Source organism: Danaus plexippus, chromosome Z (assembly GCF_018135715.1).
Source record: "Danaus plexippus chromosome Z, MEX_DaPlex, whole genome shotgun sequence".
Lineage (NCBI taxonomy): Eukaryota > Metazoa > Arthropoda > Insecta > Lepidoptera > Nymphalidae > Danaus > Danaus plexippus.
In genome coordinates this window covers 12,425,410-12,447,264 of record NC_083559.1, presented here as the reverse complement: position 1 = coordinate 12,447,264, position 21,855 = coordinate 12,425,410, and the positions used below count along the sequence as shown (strand labels likewise).

The following is a 21,855-nucleotide window of genomic DNA, read 5'->3' as shown; positions in this document are numbered from 1 at the left end:
GTTTTATTTTAACGGCATTGTTTTCATTGTTTTCTGAATAATGAATGCTATGTGAAGTTTTAAGCGATTTGATATTCCATCTATTACTTATTAGTTATAAGCTTTCTCTCTTTGCTTGGTAATTTAAAATATAAATTCTAATGACTTCACTTTCCTTGAATTAATGTTTTTAATTTTATTAAATTAAGCTATTTGTGACTATTCTGTGTTGAGTGTTATGATAAGTGTTTAGCCGTGGTTTCGTTTGCGAGTAAATTTACTTTATATAGTATGTACTACGATTTTTATCTCGTCGCTAGCAATATTTAATGATAGATTATATTTAAAAAAATGCTTAGCCATTTCATACTTATTGATCAGTAACTCTAAGCTCCAGCCAACGTCTCTGCTCGTGATTCCTTATTTGGTGTGTTTTCAGATGTTTATTGTATTTTGAAATCGGTATCCTTAATAAATTGCGTAATAATCAGTTGGTTTAACTATTTAAAAATTTTTTGCTCACTTAAAATGTTTTTTTTATTATTTATTTATATTGCAGTTTCGACCCAGACCCGATTTATTTAATGTAGATGTATACGCGATGGATTTCTTAATTACTTCATATATATATGTATGTTGTTTTTGCTACTCGTTTTTGCTGACGGCGATATTCGACTCTTATTTGGCCTTTTTTCCTAACTATGTTCTTTTCAAAATTAATATTTACGACTTCAAACTTGCATTTTTTCTGAATGTGTATGAGATTGTCATAATTATTTTATTCTATATATAAATAGTATATTAGTATATGTTTGAGTTGTTGAAATAGCCATTTACAAATGATGATTTTATTTTTAAATGAACTCTAAGTATTCTTTATTGTACAGACTGTTTTTTAAGATTGTTATTACCTCTGAATGTACGTCTGATGCGAATTCCAGCAAGCGACTATATGCCAAATTTTTGTTCAGCGGTTTCGCTCGTGTTAATTTTTTAAAGTGTATTTTGTGTATCCAATGTTAAGCCTTACGTGTTATGTACCCTCTTAATGATTAGGCTGTACTGTGGTTTTGCTTATGCTAAATTTCTTTATCCCAATTATCTTTACTCTAAATATTTTCTCGACAAGCGTATGCGATGACAATGCTCAGCGTATTCTTGTATGTATTTTGTAAACCATAATTTTTATTTATATTTCGTGTACGGTGAAACTACTGAACAGATATAAGTTAAATCAATTATGGCGAGGTTTATTATGAAAGAGCCCGAAAGATGATAACCGAAGATCATGCTAGTAAAATCGCTGGGAAAAGCTTGTAAAAGTATGAGATGAGTAATGGTTAATTTATTCTGAACATTGAATTACTTTTGGTCCACAGCTTCGCTTATTAGTGTTTTTCAAATTTATATAGAACTTTCGTTATATTCTTATTATTTCACAAATATGGCTATGCGATAGAAAATGCTTAGATACTTTAGTTTGACTGTCTGTTACTTTAAATTTACGACAAGATTTTGCACGCGGTTTCGCTTGTTTAAATTCTTTTTTTATCTGTGAGACATGTTACATTTAAGTTTGTCGACTACTGTCTACTACAATCGAATTTAGTGTAACTTTTTATTCAGTATTAGATGTCATTAAAATACATATAATTAATAATTTATTTATATGGTCATTCACAAAGTGTTGTGAATCGTTAGAAGAAAAATTTTATTACGACTAGTTATGAGCTATGGCTTCACTCGCGATTATTGTCTATAGTGTAGTTATAATCTGTTACCCTGATTATTTTGTGTATAAATTATGCTATTGAATATCTCATATATATACATGTATGAACAAACGTTTCTTACGTGCCCCGAATGCTACACATTGATGGAACATAGCTTTTGCCACTGTTTTTATTTGCGTGTAATCTTATTATTCATATAAATATTGCATTAGTAATTATTTTTAAAGTGTATGCGATTGAATAATACTAAGTGATTTCGTGCTATTACAGTACGGCTTTTGGCCACTTGTCAGCTTGCGTAAATCGGTCCTTGCTGCAGTAACAAAATCATTATAAATGTTCTCTAAACATTTTTATGCTATGAAATTGCACAGCTATTTTATTTATATTAATTTATTATAATTTTTTAATTGGGTATAAAACTGCTGAGCAGATTTAAGTGAATTTGAAGGTGATCTGCGTTTAATACACAAAGGCATTTTCGATCGCAAAAACCGATTGCCATAAAGGCGGAGCTGTGTCTGAGTAAATAATACAGATAATAAAAAATAGATAGGAAATAGCTAAGTTTTGTTCTGGGAGACATTAATTAATTATTTCTAACTAGCTTTTGTCCGTAGCTTCGCTGACCTATATGGTTTGCTTCTATACATTTATATCGAGTTATATTTTGTTAATTTCATTACTTTTTTAAACAATTTATGACAATAAAAAAAAAAATGCGATTCCATATTTTAGCTGAGCGTTACTCTGTACTTAACTACCATCAGATATTCGTGAAATTTCGCCGATTAATAGTTGAGGCAACACTGGTTTTTATACTTATAGTCCTTGCGCTAATTTTAATACACCTGTGGTAAGAGCGATGAGTCAGGCGTGAATGACCGGATGTAAACGAGATGTTTGTGGACAAATAAGTCTTATGATAACTAATCAAGAATCGGACTTAACCAATGTAATTGGTAAATTGCTATATTACATAAAGAAAATTTTGAGATTATAAAAATTTATAAATACACATATTGATGTATTTAAGAAATAATATCTTAATAAGTAAATTATTAATTACCAACCAACCGGCGGTGATATTTATATTTTGGGTGTGCAAAAACTACACAGAATAACAGTCTCATTCTGACTATATATTATTAAAAAAAATAATAATAATAATAATAAAAAACCGCGTAGTATATCCGAAATATATTAGTTTCATTTAAATGAATAAAACTCGCGAAAGTCTTAGATCTCAATATTACATATCATTAAAATCGGTTGAATGGTTTTATCGTGATAGAGGAAAAAACATCGATGCCTCTTTACAAACTTTAGCTTTTATAAAATATTGTTATCGCTGTAGTAGTGTCATTGTATCACTAAATTCGTCCACACCTTCGCAATCACTGGTCAATTCCTTATAATGACTATTCTGTGAAGGAAATTATTCATTTCCTTGGTGTAGTATCACCAAATACAAGATATATGGGGCTATAATCGGTACACATTGGACACGAATAACGATATGACCTGCGTGCTCATAAATTTCGTATGTGGTATATTTTTTTCGGCCTGAAATCTATTTATTATGTAAGAAAGTTCGCTTTAGTGTTTCTGGTTTATATATAAACATTATGATCCTGTAATCGGTGTTGTATTAAAAAATATATATTTTTTTAGTTTTTTGTTCCATGCTATTAGTCAACCTTTTGTTAGAGAAATCATGATATTTACGGACCAATCACAGGATATTATGTCGCGTGCGTCAGGAACAAAGTAGCGCAGGCAGCTAAATTATATAACTGTGTCACTGATTGATCGTGGACTAAGTTAGATTGGCATCTGTTTGTCTTCACCATATTTGCTCCGCCATATCTCAGAAAGTAGCAAGCATCAGCGCGAGGACTAATAAATTGACGTGAAAGGCTGGTACTTCCGAGTAGCTATTGCTTATAGCTTATCTTCCTTGAACTCTAAATTATTTTTGGACTATTTTTGCGATTGTGTGCTGAGCTACTTTTATATGCATTTAATAGGTTAACACCACTCAAGCTTAGCTTTCTCCCATGGCTTTGTCTACATAATAAATGGCTATAATCTATTTACCTTAAATAACCCAATTTTACGTTCGTAGTTAATATTTAAATAATTGATTTATGCGATTTAAGATGCTTATTTTTTCAAATGTATTCTACGTTAGTGACAAGTCATGTGTAGCTTTCGCCCAAATAAGTCATCTAAAGGTATGCATTGTATTGCCATGATTATATTTTTATTATTATTATCAAAATTTGTAAATGTATGCGATATCAAATAATTGGTTATAATGTATTCCCTGTGTCACTCATGAGTCATGATAAGATATTGCTTATAGTTTTTTCGCTGATTTTGTTAGAATATATTTATTAAGTGTATGCGTTTTGAAATGCTGAGCCATTTCATCTATATCTAATCTATATTATATTTTGAAATAGACCTTTCCTTAATTGGTCTTTGGTTTACATTCAAGATAAACTGGTTGTTTTTGTCTGTAATTATATTAATGAAATATTCAGCTTTTCCAAGCATTAAGCAATTTAAAATAATAAAAAAAAAATTCAATGCATTAGCATGTTCTTGGCCGTGGTTTTGCTCGCGTAAATTGTTCTTCGTAGATATATATATTATATTGTAGTAACTTTTCAGTCAAGTATGTGCGAATTTTATCGTATTTTATTTATATATAGCTATCTCAAATATATCCTGAGGAGTATTCATTAATTATGAGTATATTTTGCCCCCGGTTTCGGCCGTTACGTCAGATGTATTTGGTCATCATTGGTCTACTCTTATCATTTTCAAAATATAGCGTAATTTATATGTAATTGCGTTATAAATGACATAACTTTTGCTCACGGCATTATTACAAGATCGAAAATTGTTATTTTTTTTATATATCTGCGCTGAGCATTATTTAAATCAAAGAGACATTTACTTTATGCTACTCACTGCTTATGCGTTTGAAGGAACTTTTGTTTCGTTCAGTTATAATCACATGTCAGTATAGATTTGGTGGGTAGTTATTAACTCGGAATGGAACTCAAATGAGAGGAGGTGGCAAAAACATTGATTAGTTACGTATATCTTTTAGCGCCAGTTTTGCTACCATAGACAACTCTTTATAGTTTTAAGCTTCATCATCATCATCATCATCAGCCTATCGGAGCCCACTGCTGAGCAAAGGCCCCTTCTTTTGAAGAAGGTTTGAGCATTAATCACCACGCTTGCTCAAGGCGAGTTGGCGATTTCAAACTTATAATTTGAAATTATAAGTCCAGGTTTCCTCACGATGTTTTCCTTCACCGTCTTCCTTTCCTTCTTTTTTTAAGCTTAAAAGTATGTATATGCGAATGATTATATTGAAATACTTCACACCTATTTTGGGTTATTCAATAGTTATGACTAGATATTGTTAATAACATTGCCAGAGTACTGTTCCTTGTGTGTAATATTTGGTGTAGGTATTTGGCGAATGCTTAACATGTTTAATTATGATTATACATTTTTATTTCTAAATAACTTTATGGTGTTATTGAAATGTATGACATTAGCTTTGCTATTTTATGTGACTTGTCCGAAATGTGACTGCGGTCCCTTGTATTGAACAAAACAAGGTACATTCTTTATTAAAAGATCATTCTTATTAGGTACATATGTATGTATGAAATTATTCGGAATCTTTTTTGTGTCTATAGGCAAAAAGTATATATATGTACAAAGATTTATGTAAAAAGTGAAAGAAGAAAATAATGGAGGCGTTTACTTACAAAAAGCTAGTCTTCAAATGTATAAGCTGCTCTTGCTTTAATTTGTGCACCGAAATTTTAGACCATTTTGCTTTACTCTGAAACTGTAACAATTTCGATTGATTTTATCCCTAGAATATTTTTTTAATAATGGGGTACTATGAATTTATTTAAAGCGATTTAAGCGAAAGCGAATTCCAGTCATGTAAATAAGTATTTTATAAAATTTTACACAATATTCAATTTCTCTTGTAGTTTTATGATTAACTACTAATTCATCTGTTTGAAATGTAACTAATTTATAGGTCGCTTAAAATTGCTATTTGTATTTTCATACTTAAAAGAGTTTTGAGGTTGGGCAACAAATCCTAGATTAGCATTATAAAAAATGGTAGGTACTTCTCTTGAGATATTCTTGTGTTAATGGGATTCTTAAGTACATGCAAGAATCTGACTTCTGAAAATCACGATAATTTTCTTATATCGAGCAATGTTGAGGTCGAGCCTCATGAAATGTTGATGCGAACAGACTCGTAGCTCGTTATCAACAGTGTGTACATTACTTTACTGTACGTACTTTGAAACGAGTATATTTGTCTTCGAAGGCAAAACGAGTCACATTTAAAAAGCGTCCCAGTATGTTGCCTGGCAGTGTCATATACCCAATAACCTCCCAACTTCCCAGACATTGAGAACAAATTTCCTTACTTGAAAATAAATACTATCTTACTTTAGGCAAAAAAAAAAGCATATTTTTAAAACTGAAACATTGTAGTTCAAAGAACGCGTTGCATCTCCATGTAACTAACCCAAGATTGCAATACACAATAATATTATCATTTTAAAACAGTGTTTAAGATGTTTTGTTAATTTCTCATTTGTTTGCTTATTCAACGATCTTCATTTCACGTACAAGCCGCAATGTACAACAAATCATTCTATTTTTTATTTAATTATAATATAAGGAAAACAATATATCGTAACAGCGAACAACCTAGGTCAATTGTATCACACAACTTACTTTAAATGCATAATAGATACAACATTAAGAAAGGTATTGTAAAAATAGCTGCCATTTATCTGAGAATGGTTACATTAAAGTGAGCTTCGTACATGTCTAAATTAAAAGTTCTATTTCATCTTCACACATTTTTATCGATTTTAAGTTATTCACGAGGCATTGAAGTCCTGAGAACTGAATATATATGACGACAGGAAAATTAAAAACCCGTCCAATAAGAAGTTATTTGTATGCATAGAGGTCTTCTTTCTGTCCTTTGGTTGTCTATTTCGTATATTTTATACAACTTCGCTTCGCTCTTTAAATTTTGTCAACAAATTTCTGGACACCCGGAGATCCCTTGGGAAGGTAAGTCTCGATTTATGAAAAAAACAAACTTTGTGCATCCTGGTTCTTTTGTAAGATATGGAAAGTCACGCGTGACCCTTATATTTTCTGACATATTATTATTGTCTTGTCATATTGAAGGCTTGTATTATTTTTTTATATATAACATTATTGCAGTTTTAATTAATCAAATCAAAATAAATTCACGAAATGGACACAAGAAGGCGCAACGAAGAATTAAGACGTAAAAAATTTTTCCTCTTCTAACATATTTTAACACTAAAAGATTTATAAAATACACTAATCACTATTTTAATATCTATATACTCTAGGAAAAATATCTAATGCATTGGCAAAATTTTTATGAGTCGGCGTTACTAATTCGTGTATTCAGGGGCCGGCTAATAATGAATACAAATTCAATTTCTCAATCACAATTTGACTTAAACATTTTTCGACTTGATACGATTGACTTTGACGTCCGCGTAAAGAGATGTGGTGTTTGCGATCTAACACTGAAACTTGAATCTGAAGGACGCGGTGGTGTACGCCCGTCCCAAGGGTTCCTCTAAGACTGTGAGCCTGGACTTAGAAAGTGATTGAAAGGCTTTTGGTGTGTGAAAACATCGGTCCTCTGACGACAGAAAGAGGGAACCCCTTGGTTGGACGAGGACCTCGTCCTCGCAATGCGGTGACAGGGGCCGAAAATGACTCTGTAGGATATTGTAAATGGTATCTTTCTCTAAATTAATATTAACCTTGTAAGTTATTATCAAGGTCATCTGAATAAACCATCACCACCCATTACGTTCCTGTTTTGAAAGGTTTGTGTCCTTGTTAACCTTGGTTTTGGTAGAAAAGGAGACGTAATGAGAAGAAATGTAATTCAAGTTAAAGTTATCTTTGTTTGGTAAAGCAAAAAATTTTTACACACTTAACGATTTACATTCGAGTTTATTTTCAAATTGTCTTAACAAGTAGATTTCCTCTGGCCTTCCGTTAATATCGGAAAGTTTTGGTTATTAGTTACTTTTATATTGTCATTAAATTTTGGGCCGAAAATTTATTATTATCTCCGTTATAAAATTTGCTCCCTCAGACCTATGCGCATGAGTCCTTTTGACTGTAACGGAGATACACATTCGGGGTTCTTGCTACTGTCGCATTTAAAAACTTACATTTAGAAGCAACATTTCTTTGTCAATCTTATTTCGTATTTAATTAAGTTGAAAGTGACTGACTGTTTTCTACGTTCCGAGCTGTTGTTTGATATACTTAAATTTTCGTTTGACATTAAGGTAAGTATGGAAACAAGCATCTGTCACCTGTAACTACAGCTATGACAAACATGGATTTTTATGAACTGAAGTAATAAAGCACTTTAATTTCATACATATACTAAGGACATTGAGAAAAACTATTTATCTTGATGCTTGAAGAGCAGATATTTTAAATGTATTAGTTAAAGCAGTCCTTATAATTTATTTTCTTGAAAAGTAAATAAATATTTTTAACCTACCTTTTCGCCGTGGCGGCAACTTCAGTTGGAGTTGGATGGTAAGCTTTAATATAGATATTAAAAATTCCTGAGAGAAAAACTAAGTGTGTAAGAACATATTTTATTATCAAACAAAACAATTGTTAACTCCGCGGGACTACTCGCATATTACAAATTAGGAAAACGATGTAATATTTAAAAGGAAACTGTTTAAAAGGTATAAATTAGTACAGAAACTAAATTTATCATTATAAAATGATTTTGTAAAAGTAACGTTGATTAATTTTTAAAGAATCATTTGTTTTCGTTATACGCAATTGTTTATTATAGACATCTTTCGGATCAGGGACCTTTGTAGTATATTTTGCTACAGAGTTTATTACTCTGAGAATGAACATACGTGGAAACACATATTGAACCTGATAAAAATTGTATAATCTATAAGAAAGTAAGAAGTCTATGGTTTGGGTTGACGAGTCATTATTTGAGATTAGATATACACGTTCAACAACAGATTATAAAGTTTTATACTCTTTGACATTTATGGTAATGTTGGTACTCATTGCACTAGTGACATCTACTGGAAGTCTCCAAAACTTTTTACACTATGTATGTCTATGAAACTAGTTCACAGATGGCGCTGTAGTAAAACGGTTAAACTGTATGCATCAAAATGCTTTCACTAGATGTCACTTGAGTTATGTAGAACAGAGATTCCCAATCTTTTTCGATTTTAGATGCGACATGAATCAAAAATTTTTTTTCCAGGGTTTTCTCCAAAATTAATGTGTGCAACTATTTCAACATTTTTGCCGCTGATGCTGTGTCTGAGATATTGTGAGGTTGCACTGCATTAATTAAAATCAACTAATCTACACAGATCACACATTGCAGAACTGTTATATATTACTATTGTTGTAGTCTTATTGGAATTGGAATGGTAAATATTAAACTTAGATAGAGCAAAAAATAATCATCATAGCTTCTGTATATATATGTTTATAAATAAAAGATTACGCGTGGGACACCCCTAAACCAACCCTGAATTTAACACTTCGCTAAGTCATTTAAGAGCCATTTATTTTTATTGTACCTGACGCGTCAGTATAGGAAATAATAATAGTCATGATACTAATTGGAACGGCTAGTCTTGTATGAAACGAATGACTTCTTGGAAGACAGTGACTGTGATTGTATTTTAAACTTTAGTTTATAAAACAGAATACATCTTACATATATAAGGTACCGATGGTTGTCGTTATTAAAACAAAATTAAAACTATGATAGAATTTTATGTAAGTTTTGCAATTTTTTCAGAATTCCGGTGTGACAGTTAAAACATTATGTCAATGTTATGTCGAGATCATGAGTATTTAATCGACTTTTAATTGAACAAGTTAAAACATAGGAGGTAGTCAGTAAATATTCTAGAAATTGAATTTATCCTAGAAGTTTTTTACTAGTTAGTACTCTAGAAGAATTTCTATACTATCTATTTTCTATAATCCTAGAAAGTCCCTCTTGAATGTCGCAATTCTAAATAAATAAGAGCTAATTTCTAAACACATCCATTTTATTACTAAATAATATAAACTTTCTTGAAGTTTTTTTCAGTTTCCTTTTTTAATATTCAATATTTTCTACATAAAAACGAAAGAAAAAAAATGGAGAAATGAAAGAAACGATATTGGTAGTTTATTGGGAAAAATCTATGTATCTGTGGAAAACAATTTACTCTCGGTGATTATAGGTAATCGCGATTAAAACAGACATAAGTATTTTAGACAATACTTACGTTTCTCAATTTTCAATAGTATTATTGATGGACGCCTAATAAATCATCACTTAACGCGCCAACACAACAAATTAATTTAAGTTAAGTTCTGCCTTACACATTACAAATACATGTATTTATATTTCGTTAAGAAGCTATTATTATTATTATTATTAATGTATGTTTATTTTGTTACATATAACAGTAGTTCTTTTTTTTAAAGACTACAAATAGAATTTTACGTCAACATTCGTATGGTTATGTTAGTCAGAGCTCTATGAAGCTTTTTAATTATATCAACCAGACATATTTTAATTTTAAATCCAAACCCAACAACTTAGTTAAATTATAACTCATGACAGTCTGCCATTTATGTTCCAGGTATATTTTTATATTTAAATTTATTATTTAATTTTTTAATAATATATTATCAGACGCTATTATAATTGAGGTGCTTATTCTTGCATAATTCATAGTCTCCAAACAGCCATAGACTACAATGATTTTTTTTTATAATCTGTCATTTTCGTATAACAAATATGTTTTCTCGTTGAATGTTTTTTATATTGTTTCATATATTTTAAATTAGCCCAAGATAATTCTCATAGCATATTTAATGCCATGAAATGAAATAAAATTTAATATGTGTACTGTATTTTACAGCAATATTTTTATCTCCACGACGAGTAAGAACAGTGCATGTTTATAGTCTTTAAATATATTATTTGTGTAGTGGCTATTAATGTTATAAAGCAATAATACCATCATAAGATTTTTTTTAATATCTTTTTAAATACTTCAGCATATTATAATTTTCGGTGTTGACCTTTCTTAAATTTTTATTAGACATTTGTTAATTAATTTTTTTTACTTGTAAAATATACCTTTCTTTATAATATGTTTGTATATTATGCATATATTTTTTAGTATTAGTAAGGGCTTCTGTTGTCACTAATTATTCCTTGTTAGTCCTCCTTCCTTGTAAGATTAAACAAAATAAAAAAAAACCACTGCATTAAAAATAGTCTTTTCATATTTCTGTGTCTTCGAATTGGTTTCAAAATTATTTAAAAGTATATTCATTATAAGAACTCAGTAGGTAAGAAAATAAATGTCGCTTCATATAAGTAGGTATGTATTGCGAAAAATAAAAATTTATTTCGTCTAAAATATCGAATCATAAAAGGTGAATTTTTTTTTAAATATTTTTACGAATATTTAGGTTAAATTTGAATGTAAATAATAATAATATTTTTTTTTACAAAATATTGTAAGACTATCTAAGAATTTTTATAAACTAAGGAGGTAGTTGTAACAACCTCCTTAGTTATGTTGTAAACTATAAGCTTTTTAACTGAATTGGCAAAGTGTAACGAATGTATGAGTCAATCTCATTCAGGGATATACGTAGGTATGTTGTTATACTTATCTCAAATAGATAATATTAAATATTTTAGTTTGCATAGAAAATAAGTTTAACTCCGTAATAATGATATTTATTTTCCTACAGCGTTCATTTACATGAAGGCTCAAAAACATTTGAGGGGGAATCTCGGGGCTTAGGAAGACGTATACGGTGGCTATACCACCATAACTCATGGCGAGGGAGAGCTGAAGTCGTCAAAATAAAGGATAGCAAGGAAGGCGGGCGGTGAACATTTCACACGCCCCCAGTCAAAACATCAGAATGGGACCTAGACATAGCAACCGAAAAATACAGCCTCTATAATTATAAGCAGCTACCATCCTGGGCAATTTAAATTTACTGCGAACGCCGCACGTGTCCCACAAAATGAAATCCTACCACCTCGCTGAGCACGCACCAAAAAAACTATAGAAAAACGACGCTGGCACCACCCCTTCGATGCTAGTGGCCGTCTCTACAACCACGCCTGTTTCCGAACGCTACCATCTCTACCTCTTTCATACTCGCCGGCTAGTTGTAGCGCCGTCTCTACTGTATGCGCAGACAGGGCCCAGCTGGAGCTGTTCCATCAGTCTCGCCGGTAGTACGCGTCCGGCCGCCGCGCGTGTCATACGCCTTGCGTGTTGGTGTGTCTTGTGCAGTGACGTGTGGTCACCGAAGTGGCGGGATTCCTAGCCTCAGGACGGGGGGCACATGCCCCCTTCCACCAGCACCACATTGGTAAAAGTCAGTGTCCTGTGTCCATTGAATTTTGACTATTCTTTACGTGTTTTTTTTTTCTCATCTGAACATTGAATGTGATTAACGTCTGCGATGCCGACTTATGGAGGTTTTGTTTGTTTTTTTTTTCTAATTACATTAATTTTTAGTCACTGTACCTTATTATTATGCTTTTTAACGCATGCTTATTACTTTTTTTCATATCACACTCATCTGTGTTTCATTCGGAAATAAATCCTTTGACATTTTCTATTCATCACATTGAACAAAAAACAGCCGTAACAAAATAATATTTATATAATGTGAGAGAGTAAAATAGTAAACAGTAAACCAACACGTTAGATGATTATAAATTTCCACCTACCTTTCCATCTGATGCGACCGATGTTAATTCTCATTACAACAGAAGCTGATTGAAATAAACTTGTCCTTCTTGTGATTATGTCAAAAGAAAGAATGTCTCTATATAATTATATACAGTAGTGATAGTTTAGGCCTATGTCTACGGCGCTACGATTGATGAACTCTGGTGAGTTCGCGATGTCAACCACATCTTTGTGTTGGTGTGGAAAAAACCGCATACTTAGTAATATGCACGATAACAGATTATTTGATAATTCACAAAAGGGCGAATCAAAATTGTATGCCTAGGAGAAGTTTATGCGTTATTCCATCGCCTAGATATACTTCAAAATATGCCCTAAATTAGTATTTTTTTAACCGGGAAGCTATATTTTTTGTTCTTTAAATCTATATCGTCTTTTTTAACTCAGGATTTCTTTTAAAATCGGAATTATGATTATAATGTTTTGATATGTAGTACATATTCTATTAGAAACATCTGTATATATGAAATAAAATGGTAGAAGTTAAGTTTCCCATCTGAGTATATATTTGACTCTGAGAAAAATATTCTATATAACAATTAATCTTATACAAATATTTGTACCAGATATAATTAGTGTGCCTTATTTAGAAACGTCTAAATTACTTGAACTCTTAATCATAGTATGGTCCTTGTTCCTTAATCCGTAAATTTTCTCGCTGTGAGACGTTTGGAAGACAAAGGGATTACCAACGAGATGTCTAAAGAAACGAATAATTTTTTATGGTTTTTGACAATTTTATATCCTAAAAATATGTATATTTATAATTTTCATTTTTTTTTTTACCTTTATTATAATTTATGATATGATCATATTTAAAAATCGAGTATTTTATAAAGGTTTTTTTATTTTTTTATATTGGAGCAATTGAGGAATCAAAAAAAAATGTAAATAAAAAAAATACTTTCAGTTTCTTATCAAAAAAAATATATAGTGAGTATTTATAAATTGGCTGTTAATTGAATACATATGTATTGAGTTATTTGAATCGTTTGAAATCTTTTGGATGAATTTTGGAAACCTTTTTAATCGTCATTCTTCTTCGTTAGATTTTAATATATTTATATAAAATCAATATGCCGATCAACTCTGTCGGAAACTAAAACAATTATCAAAATTGATCCAAAAGACAGTTATATGTGTTATAAATAAATAATGAGTATAAATTCCGTTTCCTCATTTTGAAAATAAGTATTTATAAAAAGTATATTTCATATATTTTCTATCTATGGATAAAAAAAAAAATATGTAAAAAAATATCCTCTTGTCTATTTGGCACGCTTCCCATTTTTTTTTTCTTTTCACATTATGAAAGGCGTATTGTTTTTCTAAAATGTAGATACTTAAAACCGTTTGTGGTGAATGTTTTGTTGCTATAATCCGAATATTGTACATTTTTAAGCACCTTATGATCTTTTCAACACTGAGTTTCGTTGTTTAATTTTTTTTTTTTTGCATATTTTTCTATTCTATTTGAAAAAAAATGAATTTGTAAAAAAAAAATATGAGGTAAAAGTTTATAAATACCCTTTATGATGATGCAGTTGCTTTAAAATAAATATAAGATCAAAATGTCATTAATTTAGTTAATAATTCTAAATAAGATAAAAATTTCAAAGAATTCTTTGACCTAATTTTGGTGCATTTCGAACTCTTAAGTTTTAGGTTCAATAATAACATTTTTCTTAAATAATAAACCAAGTATAAGAACTATGTCAATAAAAAAAATAAGACCAAATATAAAACATACACTTTCATATGTTGAAAAAAAAAACATTTTTATTACATAAATAAAAATACGAAAATATAATCCCAACACAAATTATAGTCGAATGAATATAATTTTATTATTCTGTGACGCAGTTAGAATAAATAAAGTTTAGAATATGTTGTGAATCTGTGTAACAGAAAATGTGTATGAGGAATAATTAATTTCCTATATTACAAAGTAACATTGCGGGTAAAATAATACTTGAGAAATAGCTTATTAGCAAGCCCGGATCCTGAGCAAATTAGTTCAGCGGTTTAGTATAATTGAAATACAAACATACATTCTATTTTACGCCATTTTGTGGATATTGCTAATTTATTTTTAATGGTTTCTTTTACATTGTAATGTACTTTCTCACTTCTATTTTACCTTTTCGTTATTGTCTTTTGTGGAACGATGTTTTTTTTTTTAATTATTATTTCTATCTTAGAAACTTTTTGCTGTCTAACTGTTAAATATTTTTTAGGAACGTTAGTCCGAGTCATAAGCCCATTTAATCCGTAGACCCGTTGCATTTCTCGCGAGAGTGTTTTAAAAGACGATTAGATTTTTTTTAACCGCTTAACGACTTCTTAATTCTATTTAAGTTTTTAAAACTACAAATTTATGTATGTAGTCAATATATCACTTAAGTCGGATTAAAAATTCTCGAATATCATGTTTTTAACAGAGATAGCGTTGTCAACTTGTTATTTCGGAGGTTAAGCAGCGTGACAGCATAAATTTTAAGCAAGAAATCACACGCACCGCTGCATATCCATAACTACAGAGAATCGCCGTCACAGATTTTTGAACGCATCGTATGAAATGGCGCGCGACCAATCGGACATTCGAATTTGAATATGGAATATTAAACCGCCGACGCCGCGACCTTCATAAATTCGGCCAATAAATGTCATGTTTTTGAATGTTCGAAAGAAGTATTTTGAAACACTCAGTTGACATGTTTTTATTTTCTCGAGCCTTTGTCATAGTTGTCAGCTTGAGTTTTATGAAACAATATAAAATTCAAATTAAAAATCTTTACAAAAAAATAAATAGTTCACTGAAAAGTTTGCGAAAGTAACATTTTTGTTTACAAAATAATACTTTGGTTGAATTTAATATGGAAACAATTTTTCTCGTATTCTTATAGAAAGCATGAGCTAGAAATAAATTGTTTTGATTCACATTGAAATCAAATCATTTCGATAGTAACTTATAGAAGCAAATCTGCATCAAATAACTGTAGTAGGTTTCTAGTAACAGTGAGTGCGTGTAGTTTATTCAGCCTTGTGTGTTACATAATATATCAACATCCTATGTACAAAGCCCAGTAATAACATATGCTAATAAAATTTTATTCAACTAAGCTTTATCGGTCATAAAACACAATCCTATTATGGTTTCGTTCGACTAGTAACTTTGCGATAAAATGAACTATTCAAGCATTCCTCCATGGAGTTTTATTTAAACTACTTATTTGTTATAACCCATCGTCATATTTAATTTACTTATAACAACAAACGTTTATATTATTATGACATTTTATAAAGTTATCAAAAATCTTTAGAACATTTTAAACGTAATACACATATATTTTTTATATGTTATATTTTAAATAAACATTTTAATTTATTCTACGTAGATAGTAATTGTTTATTTAAGGTCGCATGATCGTGAATCTCAGTTCTTTTATATGAATTACTAAATGCGACAAGCTAAAAAATTATATTACGTAATGTACGTAAAATAAAGTGAGCACATATTTTTATAAAAGACACGAATCTGATTTAAGCTTTTTGTTTTACCGCCATTCTTGTAACTGAGCTACTGTGTCATACATTGTTATATGTTATTAGGACGTGGGGAAGCTGGCGGTGCGATGGCCTGTGCTGGTTGCGAGAAGCCTATCCTGGACAAGTTCCTCCTGCATGTGTTGGAGCGCGCGTGGCACGCAGCCTGCGTCCGTTGCGCCGATTGCAGGGCCCCACTGGCGGACAAGTGCTATTCCAGGGACAATAAACTGTTCTGTCGTAATGACTTCTTCAGGTAATTGACAGATAACGGCTAACAAAATTGGTTTTGCTGATCGATATATTAAGTGTTTCGTTAACTGCGCCCAGATCAAAATCAATTTCTGAATCAAAAGACCTATAAACGACATATTCCTCATAAAAGATTTTAGTGCAACAAAAAACTACGCTTACAAAATGAAGTAGCAATAGGATCTAGTGCTATTATAAAATCCAATTACTATCGAACATAAAAAAAGTTGTGTAAACTTTAAAACGAATAAAAAATTATATAATAATATTTTTTTCTCAGGTCATTGGTAAACCCTGTAGCGTCTAGTAATTGTGCCTCAGGTCTTGTAACAGTAACGTTTCTTAATATTACATTTTGTATTCGAAAGTGCTTGCAACAGGATATAACAATCTGCCGCTTGGAAGGGAGTGTCATAAGATAGAACCAAATATATTTAGTGTTTAATGAAATTAATATGGAGACATAATTAATGTCCGCGTTTCATGACTTCTTATTACAAATGGTTCTCAAATAAAACTACAATCGGTCACAGTATATGTATACTATATACGGACACAAACAAACATACACACATCTCGTCTGCCGGTGATCACGGTTGCTGAAAAGTAACCGAAACGTCGGGAGTATGTAGTTTTTTACAAAAATAAATCACGCGTAGTTTATCCGAAAAATACTAGCTTCATTTAAATACACACATATCGTTAATAGATAAAAATATTTTAATATAACAGTATTTTTAATCAAGTAAGTTGTATTTTCAAAATATACGGCCGAATAATTTCTTAAATAGTGCAAACAATATAAAAAAAAACTCTTTATTTTCAATTATCTGGAAAAATAATTGATAAATATTGAATATTATGAAACCAAATATACATATGACTCGGACGTAGTTTTTCTTTTATTTAAATGATTAATTGTTGCCGTTGTAAAAAATTCAAACTATTGCGGAGGGTTTTGGGTCCAAAAAAACATATTATACCTCTTTAATACGACATTGATGTGTTAAAGGGCTTTGTTATTTTAATATAACGACAACGAATAAGTGTTTAGCGATGTGTAAGAATAATGTTTGATGTGCAAAAAGTTAGGTTTGTAAATAAAACATAAATAACCTGACATAGAGACGACACTAGCAATTAATCGTTCAATAAATAAGATAATCTGTCAAAGACTATGTCATCTCGTTGACAATTAACACGGAGAGTTGGAAAAAAAGTTAATAAGTTAAACAATTAATTTTTAATAATTATAATAAAAATAGTACATATAATAGTTTTATACAAACGATTTTATTTGTTTGAGATAAAATATAAAAATTATTTTGTTTATGAAGGAATTTTGAAAACTTTTAAAATGGTTTTCCTGCTTCACTTAAAGTTTCGTTTCAGTGTAATAAAAACAAAAAAAAAACACTAGTTTTTAGAAGCTTAAGTACCCATAATTAGATTTTCTGTATAAAAAAATATAATTTAGTTTTTAATCAAATGGCGCCAAAAACTACACAAAATAACCATTTTGTTTTAGTTTACCGGAAAACGATTAACTTCCTGTTGTAAAATATCTGAAATTTTTGTCTTTTCATCCAAAAAAAGTTTAAATATAATGTACCTATACAATAAATAATAAGGATTTAAGAATTTTTTGGGCTAAAGTGTTTTTATGTAGATAATTAAATTACGTATGTTTCTAATTACCTTTAAATATAGAAATAATTACTCGGTAGAGCTTTGATTATTTTTATTTAAGGTTATTAAGAAAATGTAACGTTTAAGTCGTTAACTCATATCTTGATGTATTGTTTGATGACTTCATTCGGTGACATTTTGGTTTCCTCTGTTTAAGCGCGTCATTTCCGCTACGACGCCATTATTGTCTTCGTTTAAAAACAATAAAAATGTTTTGTCTTTTGTTCCCATAAAATAAATTTGCCCACTATGTGCCCTATGATTTAAAGACACTTAAGAGCTTAGTACAGTTAAAGTTAAAGTTTTCTTTAATTCATCGTTCATTTTCATCAATGGCACATTTTAAAAAACTTTTAAACTTACCATAATTGTAATTCATGTAAAATAATCAACATTTCAACTTATTGACTGACTTCTTATTTATACAACATTTAAAAAAAATACTTGTGGCTAGGTTTCTTTTACATCTCAGCTTATATAACGCCAAGTAATTGGCTTTAATTAAGTCAGAAGCTAATATTTGCACAAAAATCCCCGAATTCGAACTCTTTTAATGCAAATCTGAATATAGTCGGTGTTCACCAATATGGCGGACCGTCAGGTTCGCGCCAAACGAAGTTTTTATCATTTATGTTTTATTCATACGGCCTCCATCGTTTATGCAAATGGAGTTGGTAATAATTCAATGGGATGATAAAATAATAAAAATACATACAGCCAACTTGTTCGTATTTAACAGCTATAATACACGTTCGTTGGCTGTTGGTTTTAGTTCCTTCACTTCTTTTATCAACATGTGTAAATATCCTACAATTACTGTATTTAAGTTCATAAGCTAATTTTTATTTCTATAATAATCGGTTTTCTTTTTATTTATTGGTTTATTGATCGTTTATATGCTTGTTACGAAAACCTTGTAAGAAAATTATAATTATACATTCTTTTGCTTTCTTTTTCATATAGCCCGAAACGAAAAACATTTATGATCATAATAATGTTTTTGACACTTAAGTAATTAATACAATTATAGAGAAAATATCTGTGATTTATAAACTACGTTTCGGAATTGTTTCTCTTTTAGTTGTCATCATTTAAACCACATTAATACAGCTACAAATGTTTTGAACTATTCCGCAATTATAAGAATGTAGCGTGACAGGACTTCATAAAACAGTGTCATTGGACATAGAGCTCTATGTTTTTACGATATTGACCCAAAAAGTTTCTAAGAAGCAAGTATGGAAGATATATATTGATTTAATTGTCACATAAACATTTTCATCTACACGGGAATCATTATAACCCTAACAAATTTAATATTTGATGTACTAAAAATTAAACCTCTTTATATATCTGGCACATAACATTTATTCGATCTAAGTTATATTATGAAACATTAATTTACAAACTACAAAGCATACATTTTTCAACACAAATATAAAACCTAATATTATTGTACAAATTTCCGGCTTTTTATCTACCTTTATGATTCTGGTGTATATTGACTTTTAAGCAGAATGTTTAATTCAGTCTTAAGATTACAAGTAGGTAGCGTTAGTATAATTCCTCCTTCGGAAGAAATCTGAATTATATTGTCTATATTCCGATAGGTTGACCATGATGTATAAAATTCGAGACCCGTTTATAATATGAATAAGTTTATTTTATCATAAATTGTCATTAGACTTAGCTGTCGATATTTATGTATGTGTGATTAAAAAAAAAAAAACTCGTATGTAGGTTGTTTTTGGGCAATCGTGTTTTCAATGTCATATAAAAATGAATTTGAATAGAATGATAGCGAAACATGCGATGACTGTGGCGTTGTCTGCGCTAAGTATATTTTTTTATGTATTATCATATTTTTTTGTTTAAATTATATTCCGCATTGTATTACTTAAGAATAAAGCATGTTTATTTTCCCAGACGCTACGGCACTAAATGCAGCGGCTGCGGCCACGGCATATCTCCATCAGACTTGGTCCGGAAAGCGAGAGAGAAGGTCTTCCATCTCAATTGCTTCACCTGCCTCGTCTGCAGGAAGCAACTGTCCACTGGCGAGGAGCTTTACGTTCTGGATGACAACAAGTTTATATGCAAAGAGGATTACTTAGCTGGCAAGGCGCCGACGCAGCACCGTAAGTCTTCACACTATATCTATCATTAAGGTCCTCTAACACTTAACAATTATAAAAACGCTCGTAAGAATTTATGGCATTGTCGTAACTATGGATACGGCTCATAAAATTATGTAAATGACCCTGAGAGCTTACATTTTGGGTAATTACGCGTAATTGATGTAATAGAACTAAAAGGTGGCCATAACTGTTATTAAAGGAACGTTGTAGAAAGGAAAATGACCTCAGCCACAAAATGGTACGTGTCGCGAAATAGAACATGTCCACCGAGATTGATTTGTAATTGCGCTACCGTCGACTGTTTGCGTAACTTCCAATCTAGAGTGGACACATTCTGGCACGTTCTCTATGTTGTTAGAAGAAAAAAAAAATAAATGAGTTCTTTTATTGTCCACACCACAAAACGAAGCCAATCGACTAACAATAATTACTTTTCTAAAACTCGAAGTCGCCTTTAATTTCTGTGCGTGACATGTGAGAATTGCATTAAAAAATATAATAATAATATAAAAAAAAATAGTGTTATTGTTTAGGAACGCATCGCGCCCACAATAAAACCCGCACCCATTTCGAAATCGGATTTTCGATCAATACAGACCGTAACCGATTCCACGGTAAAAGGAAACAAAAAGATGGCCGACAAAAAACCCAACCGCATTACACATTAGCCACGTCGTCACGCGGTAGTAGTCTTTTTCTTTCTTAATAAACAAAAAAAATATAACACACCGGCGAGAGGAGTGTGTTATAACACATGCGTATATAAATATTTTCATTGGGGTGATATCAACCCCACCACATAATTGAAAGACGTCTGATTAAGATAACGTTATGGTAATAATTAATTCGGTTTGAATTAAAGAGGGTATCTGTCAACAGTGGCCCCGGTTTTTCAGGTTATTAGCTTGATTAGTATGCACTGTTAATGTATTCAGTTTGAGCTACTGTATCGTCTTTGCTTTTGAGTTTCTAGTAAATGATTTCAGTGTTGCTATAGAGAAATACTTTTTGACGGCCAATTATGAAATTGACAATGTATTTTTAATTTAAATACGTTACGTGTGAAATTAAAGTAACTCGTATATAAAATGTAGTATAAAACTACGATGATAGTAGTTGGTGCTACTTTTTATTATATAAAATAATAATAATAATAATAATAAATTGAGATTTATATGAGACTATATCAAACCAACCTGTCATTCTATGTCTAATTTTGGTCTTTGTGTATTTTTTTTACTGTACCAATTTTATAAATGACTGCGTGATCACTACATGCCTCGTGTAGCATATAAGGATACCCAAACAAGCAGCATGTGTAAGCCCACGGCTATATTTGCGTTGGGTAATTGTGTTTAGACGATGTACTCGAAATAAACAGCCCCCAGTGCAGAGAAATGAGAGGAAAAACGTATTTGTATTGTGTTATTCGATATGTACATAGATACAATGTTAATGTATTAGTATTAATAAGTTTATTGTTATATATTCTTAATTTTTTCTATTGCAAAAATATAAAAAAAAAACATTTAGTTGCCAGTGCCACCCTGTTTCCTAACTATAATATCCTCTGATCCTCTAATCCTC

General features: G+C 30.6%; 1 protein-coding gene across 4 annotated transcripts in view; it reads left to right on the top strand.

Annotated features, from left to right (window-relative positions):
* The first annotated feature begins 12,097 nt into the window (after positions 1-12,097).
* The window catches only part of LOC116777867 (LIM/homeobox protein Lhx5), a 36,369-nt gene continuing 26,611 nt past the window's right edge, over positions 12,098-21,855 (top strand). The window contains exons 1-3 of one of the 4 annotated variants that reach the window (XM_032671620.2): positions 12,098-12,366; positions 16,256-16,445; positions 20,057-20,268. In XM_032671620.2, coding sequence (XP_032527511.1) covers positions 12,351-12,366; positions 16,256-16,445; positions 20,057-20,268 — 418 coding nt within the window. In that variant the 5' untranslated portion in view covers positions 12,098-12,350. The remainder of the gene's footprint in view (positions 12,367-16,255; positions 16,446-20,056; positions 20,269-21,855) is intronic. The other 3 variants (XM_032671619.2, XM_032671622.2, XM_032671621.2) reach the window with 3 other exon arrangements.